The sequence below is a fragment of the Neodiprion virginianus genome, chromosome 6, assembly GCF_021901495.1.
Source record: "Neodiprion virginianus isolate iyNeoVirg1 chromosome 6, iyNeoVirg1.1, whole genome shotgun sequence".
In the NCBI taxonomy this organism is placed as follows: domain Eukaryota; kingdom Metazoa; phylum Arthropoda; class Insecta; order Hymenoptera; family Diprionidae; genus Neodiprion; species Neodiprion virginianus.
The window spans coordinates 2,252,972-2,275,567 of record NC_060882.1 but is presented as its reverse complement, the minus strand read 5'-3'; the positions used below and the strand labels follow the sequence as shown (position 1 = coordinate 2,275,567).

Below are 22,596 nucleotides of genomic sequence, written 5' to 3'. Positions count from 1 at the left end.
TATTGACGTAAATAACAATATCTCCTCCTTTTACCAGAAAACATTACAACTCATGCAAATCATATTCAACATCTTCTTTCGTTGACTAATGATTGCTGCAGACAGTCAGCCCTGGGCATTCTTTTGTTGGGTGCGTTCCGACGTCAGCTAGAAGCGCTAAAAACTCCCTAGGCCAAAGGTTCTATCCGCGAACACGGCAGCGCAAAAGAGATAAACGATGGTTGACAGCTCCAGAAGCTCATATCAAAACGGACCCGAAGCAAGCACAAGTGCAACGTGGGCGTGGAGATGATGGCAGTGTCTTTTATTTATCGATTTGATTACGGGGCATTGAGTGGGTAACAGTAGGAAATTTCTTCCCCGCCTCTCATTCTTGCGTCGAGTTTCAATTCAGCTTGCCGTCCCAAGCAATATTCAATCAACGCTACTTCTCATTTTTTATGGGCCGCCGCGTTGGGACTCCGTTCCCTCTTGATTAACCTAAATATGCCCGTCTCTGGCTAACGTGAAGTAGAGGGTTTCGAATATCTGAAAAAAGCTAGCTTTAAATTTCCCTGGCGCGCCATTCGCTTGTCACGACGGCGGCCTGAACTTCCGTATGACACGTATGCCGTCCGCAATCTTCGTCACGAATCAGTTTTAAATGCTGTCGTTCCTTTCGGAACTACTCAGCGGCGTTATATTTTGGTACAATTAATCCACGTTTTTAAATCACGACGAATCTCTGCCTCAGCTTCTGCTCCTTAAGGACGCGGGAGGAAATCGTACGTATGCTCTTCTTCGGCCGTGAGGCTCGCGACTTAAGGCAAACATAACCTACATGTGTGTCCGTCCGGCCCTGCCATCCTAGAATTACTTTGAATTAAATTGAATAAATGAACTGTCTGAGTAAATGGTTTATCGCAGCTTTTCCTTGTCCTTTGCCGACTTGAATATTTCTCTCCCACATCGCTATATATACTGACACTTTGGAGGGCTGTTGAAGGTTTCAGTGCATGTGTCAAATTTTCCAAACTAGAATAAGATTCATTCACGAACTTGATACTATAGTATATGTAAAGAGGTTAAAAGTCCAGTATTTTATTTTTCTAATTTCAGCCCCAATTTCCACCATGAGTAGTATTGCAGAACAGCCATGCTACACACTGATAAATATTCCAATGGATTCGGAGCCAATCAACGAGCTCCAGCTGAAGCTCGATCTGGAGAAGGGTGACACCAAAACTAAAATTGAAGCACTCAAGAGAACGATACACATGATTATCAGTGGCGAAAGGCTCCCTGGGCTGTTAATGACCATTATAAGATTCGTGCTACCATTGCAAGACCATATGGTTAAAAAATTACTACTTATTTTTTGGGAAATCGTACCAAAAACTTCCCCAGATGGCAAACTACTTCAGGAAATGATTCTCGTCTGCGATGCATACAGAAAAGACCTGCAGCATCCAAACGAATTTGTCAGGGGATCCACTCTGAGGTTCTTTCAGATTTTTATTTAGCTCTTGCCTAGCAGTTAAATTTTTTGTGTTTAACGTTATCCTTTACACCTAATCTTTTAGATTTCTCTGCAAACTCAAGGAGCCTGAACTTCTGGAGCCTCTGATGCCTGCGATCATAGCCTGTTTGGAGCATCGGCATTCGTACGTTAGGCGAAATGCAGTTTTAGCCATATTCACAATATACCGTAATTTTGAGTTCCTCATACCGGACGCTCCAGAGTTAATCGCAAAATACTTGGACGGTGAGCAGGATATGTCCTGTAGACGAAATGCATTCCTCATGCTGCTCCATGCTGATCAGAGCAGAGCTCTTTCCTACCTAGCTGCTTGTCTTGACCAAGTTCCAAGCTTTGGTGACATCCTTCAGCTTGTTATCGTCGAACTGATTTACAAGGTAAGATTTCTGCAATTTAATTATCTTTCAAAGAAAAAACAAAGTCCATATTTCAATGTATTTACGAACTCTAAATTCATATTATTCTTGCAGGTGTGCCATGCAAATCCATCAGAGAGAGCTAGATTTATCCGTTGCATCTATAGTTTGCTAAACTCACCAAGCGCGGCTGTTCGGTATGAAGCTGCTGGTACACTGGTTACCCTGTCTAGTGCGCCAACAGCAATACGAGCTGCTGCTGCATCCTATGTAGAACTGGTAGTTAAAGAGAGTGACAATAATGTGAAGTTGATTGTTCTGGATCGACTTATTGCCATGAAGGACAGCCCTGCCCATGAAAGAGTACTACAGGATCTTGTAATGGATGTGCTTAGAGTTTTGGGTGGGTTTAGCTCTTTGCTGCTCAAGAATTTCTTGGAGATTTACAGTTTTACCTGATTGAAATCATCTTCTAGGATCTCCGGCGTTTGAAGTCAGGACAAAAACCCTTGCCTTGGCAATGGATCTGGTATCAAATCGAACCATTGACGAAATGGTGCAGCTGCTTAAGAAAGAAGTGATGCGGACTGCTGGTGGCGAACACGAAGATGCTGGTAGATACCGTCGGCTCCTGGTTAGGACCCTACACGCCTGTTCAATCAAGTTCCCGGATGTTGCAGCAACTGTTATACCAGTTCTAACTGATTTTCTCTCTGAAAATAACGAAGCTGCAGCCACTGACGTTCTCATTTTCGTTCGTGAAGCCATCCAACGATTTGAGCCACTCAGGCCACTCATTATAGAAAAGCTATTAGAAGTAAGAATCTCATTCTCTACCTCTTATCGAATGTCACTTCATTATTAATTTTTCTGTCTCCTGTTTGCTCAGGTATTTCCACAAATTCGGTCGGTCAAAGTACACCGTGCAGCACTTTGGATCCTTGGAGAGTATGCAGTTTCAAAAGAAGACATTGAAGCTGTAATGAGTCGCATTAGGGCCGCGCTTGGAGAGCTACCTTTAGTCGAGGCAGAGAACAAGAGGGCGGCTGGTGACAAGCCGGCCGAAGACGGCGCTGCCCCAACTTCAGCAGCAAACCCGGCTCAGCTTGTAACCTCGGATGGAACGTATGCTAGCCAGAGTGCATTTAGCACAGCATCGACTGGTCAGTTCATGTTCTAAAGACAATTTTTACAAAATATGGGCGAATATTGCACTGTGATTCTTCTTTCAGGTAAAAAAGAAGAAAAACGTCCAGCTCTGGTCCAGTACATGATGGATGGTGACTTTTTCATTGGTGCTTCCCTTGCTACAACCCTTGCTAAGCTTGTACTGCGCTATAAAGCTCTTGAGAACGATGCTACAAAGAGCAACAGGATGCAAGCAGAAGCGATGCTCATTATGTCCGGTGTATTGCAGCTCGGTAGATCCGGGCTTCCGACTAAAGCTATGACCCACGACGATGCTGAACGACTGACCGTGTGCCTGAGATCACTAGCCTGTCCTACACCCATCATTCAAAAGGTCTTCACAGAGGGCTGTAGAGACGCCCTCAGCAGAATGTTCGCTGCTAAAGCCGAGGAAGACTCGCAAACTCAAAAGGTAGCGTGCTTTCTCATGACGATCATAAGGAAGAAATAGAAACAATTAAATCTACGGGCTATAATTTTTTTTCGATTAATAGGCAAAGGAAAAGCCGGGCAGCATCGTGCAAGTTGATGATGCAATCCAATTCCTGCAACTCAGCCGTAATTTGGATCTCACTGGAGGCGCGGGAGACGTCTTCGAGCAAAGTCTTAGCGTGGCGGTTGCTGGTAGGCCAGGTATAAAGAGTTTAATGTTTATTTACAGTGTCGCGGAACCAACAAATTTACGAAAATCGATTTTTCATCCGTGAATATATTTCAGGCGCGGCAGGAGACGCACCGGCACCTAGCGCCTTGAGTAAAGTAACGCAGCTCACAGGATTCTCCGATCCCGTATACGCAGAAGCTCTGGTCCACGTCAACCAGTACGACATTGTCCTCGACGTTCTTGTTGTCAATCAGACGGAAGACACCCTCCAAAACTGCACGTTAGAACTCGCGACAATGGGTGACCTTAAACTCGTAGAAAGACCGCAACCCATAGTTCTGGCGCCAAGAGACTTTGCCAGTATCAAGGCGAACGTAAAGGTCGCGTCGACGGAAAACGGCATTATCTTCGGAAACATTGGTACGTTTTCTTACACCCCTTTAGTAATCTTTAAATGAGAATTTGCGAGATATCGTCAAGCTAGTTTACCTACAAATAATTTTTAAACGTCCGGTTGTGGAACTTCTTCGGAATCTTAATTATGACAATTTCATCTTGCAGTATACGACGTGTCAGGCGCCGGTTCGGACAGGAGCGTGGTAGTCCTGAATGATATTCACATAGACATAATGGACTACATAGTACCAGCGACATGTACCGACAGTGATTTCAGGCGTATGTGGTCAGAGTTTGAATGGGAGAACAAGGTGTCGGTAAACACGACATTGTCAGATCTCCGAGAATACCTCGCCCACCTACTTAAGTCGACCAACATGCGCTGTCTTACGCCCGAAAAGGTATGGCTTACTGTAATTTTTATGAATCTATTTCAGCAAGATAAAGTTTCTTCTGTTATTTGACGATCTTCTACCGTTTCTTTCTTCTTCAAATATTGTATTCCTAATTCTATAAATTCTATTATAAACAGGCTCTTTCTGGCCAGTGTGGATTCATGGCTGCAAACATGTACGCAAAGTCGATATTTGGCGAAGACGCGCTCGCAAATTTGTCAATTGAAAAACCGATGCACAAACAGGATGCTCCAGTTGTCGGTCACATTCGTATCAGGGCTAAGAGCCAAGGTATGGCGCTTTCATTGGGCGACAAGATAAACTCGACGCAAAAGGGGCCTCAAACTAAACTCGTCCAAGCTGCTTGAGCACCGTCTGATTTATTCGAATTATGATTATTATTCATTGCAACATCATTCATCAGCTATTGATCGCGAGTAAATACGCCTTCACTCTCTGCCTCGTGATAAATTACGCATAATGATACTGAAAACGGAACGAATTGTCAAATTTCGAATCCGAAGATTACTGGAGATTCCATTTTCATCCATACTAAGCGAAAAAGCCGCGTGACTCCGGAGGACAATTGAGTCCATGCACCTGACCGGCGTTGGAAGCGTTGACTATATGATTTTCTGTAACATTTCTAACATTTGTTAATATTATTATTATTATTATTATGATTATACATTCATGTATCAATGAACATAAAATAACACATCTTAGGACTTTAGCAAATTATTCCAGTATCTTGTTTCAATATTATTCATGTCGGGACGTTCGTTGTAAGTGAAACCTATACATATGCGGTACATACATAGATTATGCCAACACATAACATAATATACATTTATTGAGAATGAACAATGTACCAGAGTATTGCAAATAAAACAGAGATTAAGTACGCACATGTGACGTCCATCATCAGTCTATCCCTTCTCTCAATACTATAAGTATGTTTTGTTTGGGACGCACCATTTTAAATACTCTTAAGTAAGATTGTCCTAAAAAGATGTTTTTTCGGCTTGGTAATAAGCATAGATATATAATAACTTATCAGGATAGTGTTTAAAAGTATTACAACGATTGAAAAATTTGCTAATACTGTGCCATAAGCCGAACTCACCGCCGCATTCTAATTAGGCGAAACTTTCTTGAACGCGTTTTACTTATGTCCCACTTTCGAACGGCTCGCAAAGAAATAGATATTGATCTTCGCAATCACCTTAATTGTTTTTAGTGTTGTACAAGGCACTCTGCAAATTGCCAAAGGCGTCTAAACTCCGTCCCGAGATATCAGAGCCAGCCTCCTCCTCTCCTTGGTGATCTCAACGGCGCGAACCGCGGCGACCTAGGTACCGGCTTGACCAGTCGTCGTTTATCGTTGTTCAAGTTCTCGGTTCCCTGCCCTAACTCCGGAGTGTCCGGGGTAACAGAAACATCCGGAACTTTGTTCGCCACGCTTTCGGCCAAAGGCGACGACGTTTGCTGCCGTGGAGTTTTCCCCGGACTGACACGCGCTCTGTTCTTCTTCGGATCCGAGATCTTCGACGTCAGCGGTTTCACCACTCGACCGGGACTCCGTTTTACAGGCTTCGGCTGCTTCTCATCGACGTATCCAACAACCGCCGGGGGTCTCAGCTGATCGGAAAAGATACGCTGTTTCATATAACCCGTATTTTTTCGCGCATTATACATTAAACAATCATTCAACAATCCATATCTGAGTAAGCTTTCTCTCTCCGCCGCGATTTATGATTGTCAAATCGCTTACACTCGGCTCTGGAGTGACTGTGACTCTCTCATCGTCGGTTTCGTTTACATCCTTCAGAATGTGGAGGGTGCTGGAGTTCGACGTGTCCGGAAGGCGAACGGGACTGACCGGTGGCAGCGGGCTCTTCGCGGCAAGCCGTCGCGCCTCCTCCATGGCACGTTTCAGGCTCCGCTGGCTCTGCAGAGACGCGTGACTGTTGCTTCTACCGATCTGCGAGCTTTGAACTACCCGGCCGACGACCTGGACCGGGATTGAAACTTACGTAAAATTGTCCTGCGATCTCTGTGATTGAATTTATAGTCTTCTAATAAGAACTGGTAGGAATAATTCACCTGGCCCCAGCGATGACCCGCAGATTTGAGCACCGCAAGACGAGCAACGCGTCGCCACCGCGCCGCGTTCTCTTCGCCCTCCGGAGGCTGCTGCAACGCCAGCTCCTCCCGAGCCTCTTCTTCGGCGAGACCAGCGATTGGTCCCAGAACTTGGAACCCCTTCATCAGGCGTCTTTCCCATACTCGCATCTTAGGGCCCGGACACGCTGTGGAGGCGGAAAAACGGGTTAAAGACGAATCATAGATGACTCAATTATGCGAGCCCAATTCCAGGATGTGAACTTGTGTTCGATCGCTGATGGATAGTGGAAATGATTCGTTTCTTCAGGCCTTAAGAATTAGTGATGTCAGGACAGATAGACGGACTTCGAAGTCCGTTAGAAAAATTTATTTTCGTACTCTAAAAGTCATCTTAACTTATTAGTAATATACTCGTCCGTCTCGTGTACTTGTGTTTGTACCAAAACGAGTACAATGTTTCAATCTTGGAGGGTTAAGCTAATCGTTGTCTTGGTGGAAAAATAAAATACCGCCGTATTTATAAAACTTTTCATTATTACTGTAATACCAAGCTAAGATATTGCGCAAATGTAGAATGCAGCACAATCATGCCGAGCGCGGTTTTAAGGTGAAACCTAATACTCGTATAGGGCTTCTAAGGTGGGCAACTGAACGATCGAAACAAATTAAGGCTGATAGAATCCGTAGCCCTGCAGTGGCACCACGCTACACACAACATCGGAGCGGGTTTCCTCGCGAAAGTATAACTTACCTTCGTTCATTGAATCTGGGGTACGTAGCGGAAACGCCGGAGGAAAACACGCGCCATCCATGAAAATCCATGAAAATATATACATACTCACTTCTATCCTTGGTATCGACCCCGGAAATATCCATGCCGTTCCTGCCCAGAATATCGAGAAGCTCGCACCGCCAGGAAGAAAGCTCCGACTTCACCTCGTGGATGTTATCTTCAGTAACCGGCTCCATAACTTGGTTACTGTGATCCTCGACGACGTAACGCCAGACCAAAGCCCTCATCACGCCTCCGTACCTAAGCAAAGCATAAAATTCCAGTTTGTCAACCGGGGGACTTTTTTTGTCCACTGATCATCATTACAATCGGCTACCTGTGCTCCTGGACGCGTTTTCTCGCGCTGGAACGTCGGCTCGAGTCCATTTTTCGCACGCCGCAGAGTCTAAGAAGCGTTTTTGGAGCCGGTACCAGGTTGAATGGCGGTGGCAGCGTTCCACCCTGCTCGAAGTAGCTCATCCATAGCTTTGTTCTCGCGAATTTCCACTCGATGTCCGAATGATCCTACGATGAATGATAATCATGACGGTGTGGTGATCGTGTGGTTTAATTCTCGCGCAGCGAGATCGATCGACAAATTCGCTTACCACGATAAGCGTATAGCTGTTGCTCATCATCGCGATCAGCAGGTTCAGCAACACGATGACGTTGATCACCGAGTACGAGCCGAACATTAGGAGACCCCAGAATCTCGTGTAAGACTTGATACCTGAGGAGAAGAAAGTCTCACGGAATAAAGAAACCCGGTGAAGTCCTTGCAAGAAAAACAAGAAACCAAGGAATTTGTCGGTATTTGTTACCTGTTAACTCAAAACTGTCGATTCCAACACCCCCGAAGCTCGCCCAGAAGAGACTCTGACAGGTTTCGAAGAGACTACTGAACCTACGCGGGAAGAATGCATACAAATTTTGTTCTAGTACGCAAAGTAATCGAGATGAAGGAAAGAGAGGCTGGCGTCTTACCTTCGCCACCGGAAACAGGCATCACCGGCTCCGTCCCAGTCAGGTGCGACATCGTCGGCACCGTAACACTTTCGTCTTTCCAACTCAGCGAAGTACCAAAGAAGCTGGTTCAGGCCGCAGGCAAACGCGAAGAGCACGAGGGTGTAGATGAAAAAGAACTTGACGATGTCGATCACCATTCTGCCCAAAGAGATCTGTACGGATCAGGTATAAGTTCCGGTTAGAAACTTTGAACAAGAATTATTTATCTTTTAGAAAGGTACTTTGCCAACCAACCTGATGCGCACGGGGGAGTAAAAGCGTTTAATACCTGAAGCGGGCCGAGGTGTGGATCGATGCTGAACAAATGGACGAGCTTTAGGGCGCTGAAGATGTTGGCAGCGGAGAAAAGCCCCTCGGCAACGAGCTGGGGATCGAAATCCGACCACTCTTCTCGTGGAATCGCTGCAGTTTCGGGATTTCCCCGAATCTCAGCGGTCTGCTGGACGTAGGCGGCGGCTCTGAGGATGGCGGTTGTGACGTAGAGGGTGTTCCGGGTGAAGTCGATAAAGTTCCAGAGGTCTCGAAGGTAGCTTCGCAAGCCGTCTACCCAGACCTCTCGGGTCTCCTGCAAAATGAATCCCAAAACGTAGATGAGGACGATGCACTCCAGCGATGACGGGCCGACTCCTCGCTGCCTCAGCAACGATTTCTCCAAATTTCGCCGCGCCTCTTCGCCGCCGAGTAATCGCACGGCTTGGACCTCGGCGCGCTGCGACACCAGGATCAGGACACCTGTTTTTTCAATCAGCAAATTTGCAGTTTCAAACATGCGTTGAATATTGTACGTTGCCGCTGATGAGACTTCGGAAACTCAGCTCTACTCACCAAGGAAGAAAAGGTACGACGATGCGTGAACGAGGAACTTGACGAAGGGATTTCGCATCTGTCGACCCAGGGCCGAATCGGGGGCGAATAGATATACGATACAGTGTAGCGGGAATAGAAGAGCAGTTTTGACCAGCATCCAGATCCGTTTCGCCATCGACATCCGACGGAAACCAGGCACCCCCTCGTACCAAATAGCAGCCAGAAACTGCTGGACGTGAGGATGAGCAACGAAATGCTTCTGCTTGTAACGTATCGCCGTCTCGAGCCGCGGCAACGTTTTCAAGCCCGTCGAATCCGACTCTGCGGCTAATTCGTCGTCCGGATCGTGGTTCAGTATCGTCGACAGTTCCGCGGTCGTTCTCGCCTGCTGCAGAAGATCAACGGCGAATCTGAAGGACAGCAAACGATACAAACTGTAGCTTACACTACCTTGCCAAAGACAGCAGAATGGATCGTCATCGCCAACCACTGCCCGCGAAACTTGACACAAACCGTTCAACCTGCTTTCGAAGCTTGCCGTACTCGGCGCGTGTTTCCGGCTCGGCGAGACCGAGTTGCCTGAGTTCCCAGCTGAGCTGGAAGGCGGTCATGATCGGATCGCTAGAGCTCAGGGCGATGAGACAAGGGCTGGCGAGGGCTCGGTACTCGGACAATCGCGTCGACGAGAGTCGCAAAGGGTCTTCGGCGGTAGCACGGACGCAATCGGGACAGCCGCACTTGACGTCGTGGGGCATCGGGAGGGTCGCACCCCGGTCCAGGAGGAGCTTCAGGATCTCGTAGTTGTCGCGCTGGGCGGCGAGGACGAGGGGCGTCATACCCGGTGGGAACCTGGCCACGGCAGGGTCTACCTTTTGCCAGCTGTGGAGGACGTCGTCGCCGCCCCCGCCTTCGACCAGACTCGATCTCTTGCCCCCTGTGACTTCCGGCGACGATGCCAGGGCGCTGGCGGCCTCTTCTCCCCGGAGAAGCTCCTCGTGCTCCAGCAGCAGCTCGACCGCCTCCACGAATTCGCCGTTTATTGCGTGCAGCAGCGCGTCCCCCGTCTCGACCCCCATCACCACGAGCAATTCAAGCATCTGGAGGTTTTCTGCTTCGATCGAAAGCGCCAGGGCACCGCGGCCTAGGCTGTCTACGCAGTTCACGTCGAGGGACCTCGTTTGCTGTCGAGTCGAAGGCCGGATTGTATATCTGGCGCTTTTTCAAACAGCATTCTTTCGAATTGAAATAGGCAATGGTTTATGAGAGAAATAAAACTTCTTTTTTCACCCGAGTGTCAAAGATGCGTTGTTAGATAAAATAAGAAGATTGTACGATACCCATTCGCGTCTGATCGATATGGGCGTGATAAATTATCCCGACGCACTATGCGAAATATACCTGTCGTTAACACCTGTGATAATAAAACCGTTCTTGTCGCCTTTAAGCGTATATTCACTAATTTTTTACGTTGCTGACAATGAATGCCAATATTGCGGAGCGATGTGCTTCAAGCGTAAATCAACCGCGAAAGACGAGCCGAAGTAGTCTGCAATATCGAGCAAGTATCACGTATATCAAAGAACAATAAAACCGCCTTTTTCCAGATCTCTTTGTGGCCCACGGGGGCGGCAGACGAATATTTCACCAGTGATATATTATACAACGGAGTGCTTGTACAAAATTCGAATTCGTTGAAGCTCGACACTTTCGGCCCCGGTTAATAGAATAAAAACTTAATTTATTCGAGATACTCGAACGTGTTTAAACAGCAATAGATGATACAGTCAAACAGAGAGACTAACATCGACGAAGAAAAAATAAAAATAAAACGTTTTTTCCATCCTCAGCCGCATAACGCGGTATGTACGCGCAGTTAGTATTATACTATGCTGCGATAATTATAAGGTAAATAAATGCCCGTATAAACAGGAAATCGTGTTACCCGTGACCGAGCGGGATTATTCGCGGCCTGAAGCATTCTGCGCACGTTGGGTAGATCGCCTCGTTCGACGGCCAGAAGATATTTTTTCTCCTCCAGCTGAAGCGGCCGTGGAAACTTGACGTTGTAGTCGTCGGCCTCGTCCCCGGCTTCCACCTGCTTGCTCAACTTCTCGGTCGCTTGATTAGGTGCCATGATCGATACGTGCGTTCAGAGAGTTGGTGAAAAGCAACGAGGAACGGAACTCCAAATTTTAAGGGGCGAATTCGTTGAAGGGCGGTGGTCGAAGGTTGGCGTAGGTTAAACTAAAGCTCTGCAAGAGTTTCGAGACCTCGTAAAGGCTCCGCATCGCGCGACACTCGGGCATTCGCATCGAGACCTAGACGCTTTATACTTGCAGAGGGGAGCCGATTAAATTCAATTAGTAAAGCTCTACCAAGACTCTGCGCATCACCGACGTTCTCTTGCCAGCTGGGGCGTCCCCGACCGAGGGGTTCGCTAATTCGCTTACGTCTCAATATCTCGTTAACGAGGCACCCTGTCTCCTTTACATGCAGCTGGTCCTCCCCCTCTTATTTTTCTCGTTGCCTTGCCGCGGCTGCACCAAGGTCGAGATTTTTTCACCCCGTTTCTTGGAGTCACGATCGTTCGGACACCTCATCATCCACGTCATCCGCTACCGCGACAATAGATCGACCACCGGACTTTTGGAGCTCACCGGTTACCGCCGATAAAGACGAGGAGAGGAAGAAGAAAGGCGGATCGTAATGGGGTTTAATCCCTCCGGAGACCTCGGGCTGCTCCCCGAACTTTCTTCGTTCTTTCCCTCCGTCCTCCACCACCTGGGTCAACGAAATTGCGAAATTGTCGCTCTATCAGATGGGACCATCTTGGCGTCGTCTATTCCCAATCAATTCACCGCAGCCTCCTCAGCGATTTTCATCACCGGTGACGCCTGACGTTGTCAAGTCCTGGTGATTCGAATGGTCGAATACGCCATTGCTGTTTTTTGGCTCATTTTTAGAAAGTTGGCATTGTGGCAGCGATGATAATACATCATGGATGATTCCCGAAATTTTATACCAATCGACGATCTTGTTATCTTCAAATTATTAAGTCTTTAGACACGAATTTTTGTAACGCTGCATAGCGCATGAGCGACTCAACAATGAGGTGACATTTTGATATTCGATCACCGCGGAAATGAGTCATCCGATTTATCAAAGGTTCAATGTTTTATCCGCTTCCTATGTGGTTGAAGTAATTCTATTTAAGGATCCACTGAATTGGGCCATTTCTGCTTTCTCATGTTTGATTGTGTTCGTTCTATTGCGATGACTACGCGAACCATTGAACAAGCAGCGGGCGATATTCAGGATTCAGAAACTCCAAAGCAAATTGGAAAATACGCAAACAACATTCTTTGTACGATTATAATCGACAGACACGCAACGTCGAGCAATGCCTACGTAAGTAAAGTACTTTCACGTGACGATCATACGGTTTTGCGTCATGGGAACAGGCGATCAGTAATTCAATAAAAACGACGGAACGATCGAGAGAGTCTTACAGGTATGTACCCGAAGCTTAAATGTTATTACGTAAAGTCTCTCGAAAAAAGAGAGACCAACGTAAGGAAGTGTTGCGCGGATGATCGAACAGGTGGGAACTGTAGGTGATGGAGTACATCATAATCATCTGCCTGCTACATTTTCGCGAGTTTTATGCTTTCATACCTCTATCTTTTCAGCTCTAAGTTGTTTAACTTGAGCCTAAAAGTCTGGCGTCTAGACCTCCTTTCTCATCAAAATTGTTCCACGATAGATCAAGTATGAAAGCCGAAAATTGGTTCAGACTTTTGATAGAACTTTTCCCCAAGTATTGAAGTGCCAATCAACCATCGAATGCTACCAAGTCAAATACCACTTGAGATTATTGTCTGAACGTCAACTCCAGAAACAAACTTCAACACCATCTGAGCCTCCGAAGATCGGTTGTTGCGGTTGTTACGGTAGAAGCGTAAGAACAGTGACTTAGGAATGACTTAGAAATGACATGGTACTCGGAATAACCGCGTCCTAGTCCGGTCGTCAACCTTTCCATCACGATCGTCTCCGGTCAGTTCACCTTCACTGTGGTTTTAACACTGGCGAGAGTGGTTCCAGCTCTGACGACCGAGTCTTTGGCCGCAGACACGAGGCGTTTACCTGTTACCTGACACGCTATAGGAACAACGAAGACAGGGTGAATCAAGGGTGGAAAAGAAAGAAAGAAAGAAAGAAAGAAAGAAAGAAAGAAGAAACGAAAGCCCAAAGCGACCTTGCGGCCGTCACTGACCGACAAACTCTCCACGGCCAGCACGCCCCGCAAAGTGAAACTGCGTAGTCCGAAGGGGAGTAAGAGGGGATGAAAATCGGGGAGTTGTTTGCCGAAAGACTTCGCCCCCGCGGCTATCTAGCCAAGCGCTGTTTGCTCAGTGGCTCTGTTCGGCCTGCGTCACGTGCTTTGACCGCTTCTGCTTCCCCGGCCTCCTCGCCTGCTTGGGGCTGGCCACGCCATTCCCGCTGTCTCCACTGTGTACCCTTATAGTCGAAGGGTGGGGGGTAGGGGGATATTTATTCTTATGAGATTCGCATTATCCGCTTAAGGCCCTATTACGGCCTCATATTCCCGGCGTATAATACTGGACCGCTTATCATCGAGGAGAGGAGAATAACCGCGATAACGGGAGAGGAGAAAACGAAGAAAACGAGATGAAAAGTCGGCGAAAGGACCGCGGTGCCCACGTCCCGTGCAATTATTGACTCTTGGGTGAAAAATTTCGAGGAGCTGCAAGCTAACAGCCCGGAGGAAGGCCGCCGGAGTCCCCGAAGCAGCTACGGCGTCGGATGAAATATTGCGGTACGATGACGGAGAGTTTCGGAACCGGGGAGTAAAGTTAAGCCATTAAGGGGGCCGAATTATAGCCGAATTGCGGAGGCTGCGGTACACGTATATACGAGTACATACCCGCCTCGTCGTTTTACCGTTTTTCCGCCGACGCCGCTACTTCTTTTATACGATCGTCCTCCTCGTGTAGAACAGCACACTTTCCGTGCCCGTATCCAGTCCTTGGTGGAAAGAATCTCCTGACGTTAAAAAAAAAAAAAAAAATCAACTCAGCGCCTACACTTTTCGTGTCGGGAAGGTAATCAGTCAGCCCGCTAACGAGATGTAATCTCAATGGCATCCGAAAGCCATTGAATCTTTTCAAAAGGGGGCATAACGCATTTAGACGTAGACGTGGACGAGGATCAGGATCATTTAACTTCCGTTTCAAGAACTTTTTACAAGCACAAGATATCCTGGGACAAGAATAAATCGTGTCTATCTCGCCGATCCTGACACGTAGCACGTTCATTCCTCGATCTGGGATTATTTTGTGCCCAGTCGCCGGTGCCTGTCGTGGATGTATCCGTGTGCTCGTGGAAAATTTGTGCGTGGGTGAAAGCTGGAGTAAACGTGGCGGAATCGATATAGCATTTCGTCGGTGGTCCAGGTTCTGTATGGAAAAGATGGACGGTAAAAAGAAGCCGGCGTGCGGGGTACCAGTTGCCACCGATCCGGCTTGGTACCAGACAAAAAGCGATCCCGGTCCCCTTCCTCGCGTTCCCCTTGTTCCCCGGCTGCTTCGCGGTTATATTAGTTCCCAACACGGCATCAAGTCGCTCAGTTATCCTTAAAGCCTATCCGGGTTTGCGCGGATCGAAACAGACCGGCTTGACCTTGAATCATCAGCCCAGCGCCATGCGCCTCTTCATTTTCCTCGTTGTCGCCTTGACCCTCATCGCCCCGCAACCCGACGCCAAACGTGTGGTCAAGCGGCTCCCGATCCAATTCAAGTACACCACTGAGGACCAAGACGTTCAAGCCACTAAACATGGAGGTGGAGGTGCTCGATAACATCATACAATTCTAGCTTGTATATGTATACATATATATGTAGAGGCAACAAGTGTTCACGCGGTTTTCCGTTTCTCGATAATCCGAGAATTCTTCGGACGCTGTGATCAGCACCGACGTTGTTTATTCGGTAGAAAATTTTTAATCCCTGTTCTGAACGCACGACCGTTGTTTTTTTTCGCAGGGGGTGGAAACAAACACCACGAGGAAGGAGGTGGGAAAAAGCACAAGGAGGAACACCACGAGTCGCATGGAGAAAAAAGCAACAAGGTGGGTACTGAATACATTATAACCGAATACCGTTCAGTGACCATAAGCCAGAGGCTACTTTCTCCTCGGTTTTTCTTCCTCTCTTGCGGCGTCGCGTGTCTAATGGGGTACGGGTGTGTTGGCATCTCGGTATAAGCCGGGTACAGTACGCGCGCTAGACAGCTGACGTTAAACAACGTATATTGTTAGGGCAAGCGAATTCCATCTCCCTCTCGACCCGCGGTTCTTCGAGCCGGCGAAAGAAAGTGTGATAAAACGAGGGGGCAGTTCGTCTTTATCTGGCGCGACAAGGCGCGGGGCGCAGTCCGTCCCTCGGGGTATCGAGTATACCAAAGATGCGGACTATGAGAGCTCACGTCGATTCTTGCTGTTCCGTAGGGATACAAAGGCATCCACGAGTTTGACAAGGGTGAAAAAGGCCACCACGACAAGGAGGGGCGCAAGCATCATTACGCGGAGAAGGGTGGACACGAGAAGAAGAAGCACGACGAAGCCGGTCACTACGGGGAGCATCACCACGACGAGAAAGGCGAGAAGGGTGCGAAGTTTGGCGAGGACGGTAAACACCAGAAGGGCCACAGCACCAAGGGCGAGCACAACATATTCAAAAAAGCACGTATCTCTTCGTCGAACTCTAAATGAAAACTGAGAAGGCCTGATTTATGCTCATTCCGTGGCTCTCTCGATTCCAGGACGAGTACGAAAAAAAGGAAGACTTCTACGACGAGTACCACGAGGGTGGGAACCAGGAAAAGCACGGGGGTCACCACCACGAGCACGAGGGAAAGAAGGGGGGCCACCACAAGAAGGGGCACCACGACGGAGCGAAACACGAGGTATGTCGAGTGATCGCCGATCCCATTTCCGGTTCACGATTTCACGCCTATCGTCCCGCTTGTCTTTTTGCAGGAACACCACGGAAAGAAGAAGAAACACGAGAAGGGGCACCACCACGATGACCACAAAGGGCACAAGAAAGCCCAGGGTCACGATTCCAGTCATCATGACGAGTCCAAGTACGGGAAGAAGCGCGGTCACGAGGAGGGGAAAAAGTGGATCCATAAGAAGAGCGGTCGCTGAACCCCGGTAGCCGATCCATTGTCACATGATCGACGATCTCCTACAACCGATGCCAAATACATACATTAGTTCGTTCTTGTACAAGTTTTTTTTTTTATACTGTGTGTAATTACCCCTACATTAACATTAAAAAAATCGCCTGTACCTGTCCACCTTCGCTCATTCACACGATTCCTGTCGATGGAGAATTATAAGGTAAATTATAAACGAATATTTAGTCGATGGAAATACGTAGCGTTACTCTGCAGCTTTGCTGCTGGCGAGGCTACGCTGTTTGATAGGGCATTAGTTGCTGGTCACGGACGGTCGAAGATTCTATCGAAACTCATCGACAGCAGAGAGCGTTGCCGAAATCGGTCCAGCTTCTGAAAGTTCTCCTGCGCAATTGTGCAATGTTCACCTGTTGCACATGTAATTCTTGACGATTTAGCTGCAGTCTTTGGTAATTTCCGGTCTTTCGTGACGGTGCTTACCGTAATTAGTTACTTCGAATTTCTGCTTTCGGATATTCAAAACGGATCACCGGGTACGTGGACCAGACGCAAAGCATCAGATTCCAAGCTTGACCAAACTTGGCTAGATGACGATGTTGAGTTCGTCCGCCAATGTTTTAACAAGCTGATGTGTTCTGTGCTTGATTAATCGCATTAGATGATCGATAATTTTGGATCGGTGCAAGACTTTGCTCTCTGCATGCTGTACTAAGGAAGGTTCTCGAGATCCAAAGATACTTTAGCATTTGATTACGAGAACCTCGATGAAATTACGGGCTGTGACGATGGATAGCAAATTACGGGTGCCGGGTTTTACGCTCTGGAGCTACCGGATGCTGAGTCGGGTGTGGCAATAATTTTGCAAAATATTGACCGATAAACGTTGCGCAAATCCTGCCGTGGCACGAGCAACTTTGAATATTGTATAATGCTAGTTACGTTGAATGATTCGGTGATTTGGTAAATACCGTATAACGATCGGTAATGAAATTGCGATGCGGTCAAGTAAACTGTGGCATGGGGCAATGCATTACTACCTCTTCAACGCGATATAATCCAACGACGGTTTATAATACTCAAGCAAAAAGTGAAGTAATTTTCGTAGAATTGCCATGTTGTTCAGTTCGAGGGAATACGTGCTTGAATAAAGGATTTCTTTTGACACCGTCGAAAACGATCAATTACATGGAAAATTATTAGTTTTACAGCTCAAGAGTGTAATACCCAAATGGAATGAACACTCTCTCCGTTAAGTCCGGAGTTATGGGTGGCCGAAAGAGGTTTGCACGTAGTCTAGTTGGAGAAAACACTCAAGGATCCTAAAGAAAATGATTGAATATTTGTAGGAATATTTTGGGAATAGGTAAGAGGCAAAGAATGTGACCAAGAGGCGTCGTCCTCGAAAGACACGAATACGATATTGTAAAAGTCGATGCTGCATGGTCTGGTAGAAGCAATTCGAATAAACGAAACCTCTGGATTGGTAAGCCTTTGTAAGCGAACAACCGTGAGGAGATGAGAAAGTATAAATTTGTCACCTCGGGGTATAATCCTCAACCGAAACCAGAGTCACGCTCCAGAAGTCGAGGATCTTGGGTAATCGAAGTGGGCTGGACAGAATGATTAGGATAAATGTCCAAATGTCCAAGGCAAAGACTCGGGGATGACAAATTTGGATCGAAAACTAGTAACGGAAGCGTTTTTACCAAGGTTTTTCTCCCACCTTGCATCAGTAACGTTGAATTGAACGGCATTTTGCGAAGGTAGCAATTGATGAGGCAGACTACTCGCCACACGAAAACGCGTAAAACCTGCACGTCTAACCGCGGACACTGACCATAATCAATCATACCTTCTGCAATAATCTTGAGAGCGAGAGTGAGAGCGACCGACCGCCTTCTTGTGCAACCGACGACAATTTTATTTGTCCACAGGACGACCGGCACGAGCTGTTTTAAGAGAAAGGAGGAAGCAGCGAAGGGGAGGAGAAGGAGTAGGAGGACAACAAGCCGCGGGGGGGAGGGCCGGCGATAGTTAATCGGTGGAAAATCGTCTTATCATTCCCTCAGTTTGGATAGGACCAACAGTCAGACGCTGGAGTATAACTGGGTGTGCGATACAGCGCGAGAGGTCAGTCTACGCTGTCACTTACAAGGACCCAAACCCATAACGAAGATGCGGACGCTGCCGCACCGGTCTGCGCTCCTGGGCATCTTGGCCATCACGGTAAGCGACTTCGGCTCAACTTGCGAGGCCGGCAGAGCCCGATCACTAAATCCCTATTTCCAGGTCCTGACAGGATGCGTTGGCTCTTCGGGAGCCCAAAGCCATTGCCTTGATCCAGCGTACGCGCAGTCCAGAAGGCGATCGACGACGCGGACCGTTAAGACTCCCAGTACCACGAATCAACCGGCAGTCACTACATCGGTTGCCTCCGAGCCGCAGCGGATGTACAGCACAAGAATACAACGAAGGATCGCATCTCCTACCGTAACGCCGGTTCGCCAATTTAAAACTACGCGAACTCACGCCACCGTTCGGCCGGATGTCACTACGACAGTTGCCTACGAGCCACAACGAATGCCGAGCATGAGAGTCCAGCGAAGGCTCCCGTCTCCCACTGAATCGCCTACCCGTCAATTAATGACTACGTTGAATCCCGACGTCGTTGAAAGTGCATCGAAACCGATAGCCAGGAGGATGCGGAAGTCCAAGAAACAGAACAACGCCGCCATGATCGACGAGGCATCGTCCTTGGTCTCGGTCGCTACCGCTCCTCGAATCAACGATCTCGTGCATCCGGCACCGTCCACCTTATCCAGACGGTATTCAACCGAGGATGCGACGCCGGGACAACGCCGTCGAGTCGCTCCGAGGGAGCAACCGAGCCCCTTCAACATGAATCAGTATCTCGGATTACCCAGGTCCAGCCCGACGCTCCGCGATTCGGTGATCCGAACGACAACCGCACTACCGCAGCTGGGGAATCTTGTTACCGAGCTTAATCCTCATACCTTGGCCGCAAATTCCTACGGGCACACTTCGATACCACTTCTGCACAACGCTGCTTCCAATGACGCGATACAGGCAACCGTTACGCCGTTCGTACCCAGAGGTAGAGTTCGGCATCGTGACGAGATCTCTCAGACCACGGAAAGTTTCACCAAGCTACAAATTGATCTTGATAATCAAGGGGAGAGTGAAACCAACAAGGGACGATTAGAAAACGAAAGTAGCGATTCCACTGCTACCGACACTGTCAATGAGACTCCGATGGAGGACACCAGCGATTCGGCCAATGTTGAGCATCTAGGATATAGCTATGCGGGCGCTGACGACAGTGAAGAAGAAATGCAAGCTGAAAATTATAAGGTTCATGAAAATACCCACAAAGTCCCGAAAGGGGGCGGCGGAGGACATGGTGGACATGGCGGAGGCAAAGGAGGCGGAGGACATGGTGGAGGTGGACATGGCGGAGGACACGATGGTCATGGCGGAGGTAAAGGCGGCGGAGGACATGGTGGAGGTGGCGGAGGAGGACATGGCGGTGGTGGAGGAGGTGAAGGTGATCATAAATTCGAAAAGGGGGGTGGCGAAGAGCACAAAGACCATCATCACGAATCCCACGGTCAATCGGGAGAAAAGGTAATTGTAAAAATATCTAAAATACAGTAAAAGTCTGTGACGTTTTATCATTTTTTTTATAAACAAAGTCATTGTTGCGAATTTCCTGTAACGGCAGAGAGCGCATACTGTACAAACTTAAAGTCGATTGATGAAATAGAGGTGAATCAATTCAGGTTCCACTCGAACAAAGTAATACTACTGATGGGCGTTCGGTACTAAAGTCTGAACTTTGACAGTGACCGAGAAGCCACAAAACTAACCGCGCCTTTGTTTATTCGCGACAGAACTACAAAGGGCACCACGAGTACGACAAGGGGGAGAAAGGTTACCACGACAAAGAAAAGCACAGCGGTCATTATGCCGAGAAAAAGGGTGACGAAAAGAAGCACCACGCGGAGAGTGGATACCACGGGGAGCATCACCACGGCGAAAAGGGAGTCAAAGAAGCGAACTTTGGTGAGAAGGGCGAGCATCAAAAGGGACACAGTACGAAAGGGGAGCATTCTATCCACAAGAAGGTAGGTCGTGCTTTCGCAAACGATTCAGAAGAGTTTATAACAATCTAGGAACACGTTTCGGCGTCTCTGGAAAAATGATCAAGTTGTAAATTTTTACGAACCTAACGCGATCCACTACTGATGAACACTTCCGTATTGCAGGACGAGTACGAGAAAAAAACGGAATTCTTCGACGAGTTCCACGAGGATGGAGGCAGCGAAAAGCACGGTGAATTCCATCACGAGCACGACTCGAAAAAGGGAGGCCACGAAAAGTCTTCCCATCTCGACGCCGGTGAGCACGAAGTGAAACACGGCAAAGAGCACAAACACGACAAGGGCCATCATTACCACGAGGACAAGGGACACAAACAGGCCGACGGGCACGAGGCCCACCATAAACACGACGACAAGTTCGGCAAGAAAGAGTCCCACGAGGAAGCGAAAAAATGGGCTTTCAGAAAGGGTGACGACGGGGCCGGAGGCGGCGGTGAAAAAAAGGAGGGAGACGGTGGCAAGAAGGAGGGAGGCGGTGGAAAGAGGGAGGGTGGCGGTGGTCACCACTGAGGATCACCGTGATCCGAAAAATTATTAATCCCATAATCGAATTCAGTAAGAAGCCTGAAGTGATCAGGAGAGATTGACTACGAAGAGGCATCGAATCGTCGGACTGAACGGATTGGTTCGAGTGTTGAAAGCTGCTTCGGCACCGTTTCTTTCTATCATCTTGTCGCCGATTTTCCTACGTGTGAACACCAAGTCGAAGCTCGAGGATTTAAATGTCGGCTGGACGAAAATCGGCGACGGTGTCGACGGTCCTCACGTAACGCGTACATAACACGTATACAGTATCACGCATGTATCATACACACACTGACTGCACCACCTCAATGTTATTATGACGTCTAATATATGGCTAGTTGAATTGTTAATCGTTGATCGCCTATCGGTGTTGTCAGAGTCCACATACCCATCTCCCCAGTCGCGAACCGCGTGCTCCCAGCAAAGAGGCGGCTTACACGACCTGTTATTAGCACCTCGTTGCCGGCGTGATTATCTCCGGAGAATGGCGAGCGATTTATGAAGCATTTTTAATCGAGTCCCGGACTCTGGTCCCCCCGGATTACCGGGCTTATCCGTCCCTCGGTTCGTCGGTGACACCTGTGCAGCCGACGCCACGTATCGCCAGGGTATCGGACGCGTGATTTACACCCAGTGGATGATAATAACGCGAGTATCCTCCGATATGCCCCCGGACGATGGTTCGTGGAACTCATCTCGCTGATCTCCGTGGGATCCTGCAGTCCGGTCACCCGATCGGCACGTACTCCGGATCCTCCTGCGGGAGTCGGAAAAAAGCCCAGCAAACAAGCCCCCGAAGTGGAAGGTACCTAATCTGTAGCAACCATGAGCCGAGGTGGGTTCTGCCTTTTTCTCCCCCTTCGCTTGGCGAGTGGAGGAGTTGCCGGAGAGCTCTCGCACTCGTTGTGATTGACCGTAAAGTGTCCCTTCTTTCCCCCTTTCCCAGGATTCCTGGAGGCGGAGGAGCGTGCGAGCGACTGCGGATAACGTGTAAGCCGTTAGTGCATACATGGTTGAATTTGATCGACCATGAACGAGGCGAATGTCTCGGCGTAACGACGAGGCAGTTCCGATCTTATATTGTTCCTCCTTCTACCAGGTTTCGCGGGCACGTACGAAACCAGCTCATTCCGGGTCGAGGCTACCTGGACACCCGATAATGTCCTCAGCCGGCTCCTTTACGGCTCGTTTACGATCCGAATTCGCAAATCGTTCGCCGCACGCAGTCCGGGGCTGACGAGGCGTGGATAAGGGGCACCACATGCTCTCCGGGTAGGTAGTAGAAAATTTTCACTTTCGTCCGAGGAAAGAATCGCTGCATCGAGTTGCAGGAAGATTGGCAGTCATCGTCAAAATCAGTTTTCGGTGACGATAGAAACATTCGATTCCGTACCATTTACCACTCAGGACAAAGCACTTCCGCTCTCCGAATACCTCGATTTATGCAATCTTGCACGCGTGGGACGGTTCGTCTCA

General features: G+C 48.3%; 4 protein-coding genes across 6 annotated transcripts; 3 read left to right on the top strand and 1 right to left on the bottom strand.

Annotated features, from left to right (window-relative positions):
* The first annotated feature begins 570 nt into the window (after positions 1-570).
* LOC124306978 (coatomer subunit beta) lies at positions 571-5,366 on the top strand. Its single transcript, XM_046768216.1, has 11 exons — positions 571-764; positions 1,099-1,480; positions 1,563-1,896; positions 1,990-2,278; positions 2,352-2,692; positions 2,765-3,038; positions 3,108-3,475; positions 3,558-3,696; positions 3,782-4,087; positions 4,229-4,464; positions 4,596-5,366. Exons 2-11 carry the CDS (start codon positions 1,113-1,115, stop codon positions 4,824-4,826), a joined length of 2,886 nt encoding a protein of 961 aa, XP_046624172.1. The 5' UTR covers positions 571-764; positions 1,099-1,112; the 3' UTR covers positions 4,827-5,366.
* On the bottom strand, positions 5,012-11,514 carry LOC124306977 (transient-receptor-potential-like protein). Of its 2 annotated transcripts, XR_006908731.1 has the most exons (13): positions 11,133-11,514; positions 9,704-10,371; positions 9,209-9,600; positions 8,652-9,115; positions 8,342-8,535; positions 8,179-8,261; positions 7,966-8,087; positions 7,695-7,882; positions 7,428-7,618; positions 6,565-6,770; positions 6,233-6,472; positions 5,684-6,099; positions 5,012-5,104 (listed from the first exon to the last, which is right to left on the bottom strand). XR_006908731.1 is itself a non-coding variant. In XM_046768215.1 (12 exons), the coding sequence occupies exons 1-12, from the start codon at positions 11,322-11,324 to the stop codon at positions 5,755-5,757; spliced, it is 3,285 nt and encodes a 1,094-aa protein (XP_046624171.1). In that variant the 5' UTR covers positions 11,325-11,514; the 3' UTR covers positions 5,012-5,754. The 2 variants fall into 2 exon arrangements, 1 of the variants encoding a protein (XP_046624171.1); XM_046768215.1 differs by having other exon boundaries at positions 5,012-6,099.
* Positions 11,515-14,830: 3,316 nt separating this feature from the next.
* LOC124306991 (probable zinc transporter protein DDB_G0282067) lies at positions 14,831-16,571 on the top strand. 2 transcript variants are annotated; one of them, XM_046768242.1, is made up of 5 exons: positions 14,831-15,054; positions 15,256-15,341; positions 15,720-15,953; positions 16,034-16,177; positions 16,251-16,571. In XM_046768242.1, exons 1-5 carry the CDS (start codon positions 14,916-14,918, stop codon positions 16,419-16,421), a joined length of 774 nt encoding a protein of 257 aa, XP_046624198.1. In that variant the 5' UTR covers positions 14,831-14,915; the 3' UTR covers positions 16,422-16,571. The 2 variants fall into 2 exon arrangements, with proteins under 2 accessions (XP_046624198.1, XP_046624197.1); XM_046768241.1 differs by having other exon boundaries at positions 14,831-15,060.
* A 1,943-nt stretch (positions 16,572-18,514) lies between these two features.
* On the top strand, positions 18,515-21,477 carry LOC124306983 (keratin, type I cytoskeletal 9-like). Its single transcript, XM_046768226.1, has 4 exons — positions 18,515-18,640; positions 18,704-20,059; positions 20,326-20,559; positions 20,701-21,477. Exons 1-4 carry the CDS (start codon positions 18,590-18,592, stop codon positions 21,103-21,105), a joined length of 2,046 nt encoding a protein of 681 aa, XP_046624182.1. The 5' UTR covers positions 18,515-18,589; the 3' UTR covers positions 21,106-21,477.
* The last annotated feature ends 1,119 nt before the right edge of the window (positions 21,478-22,596 follow it).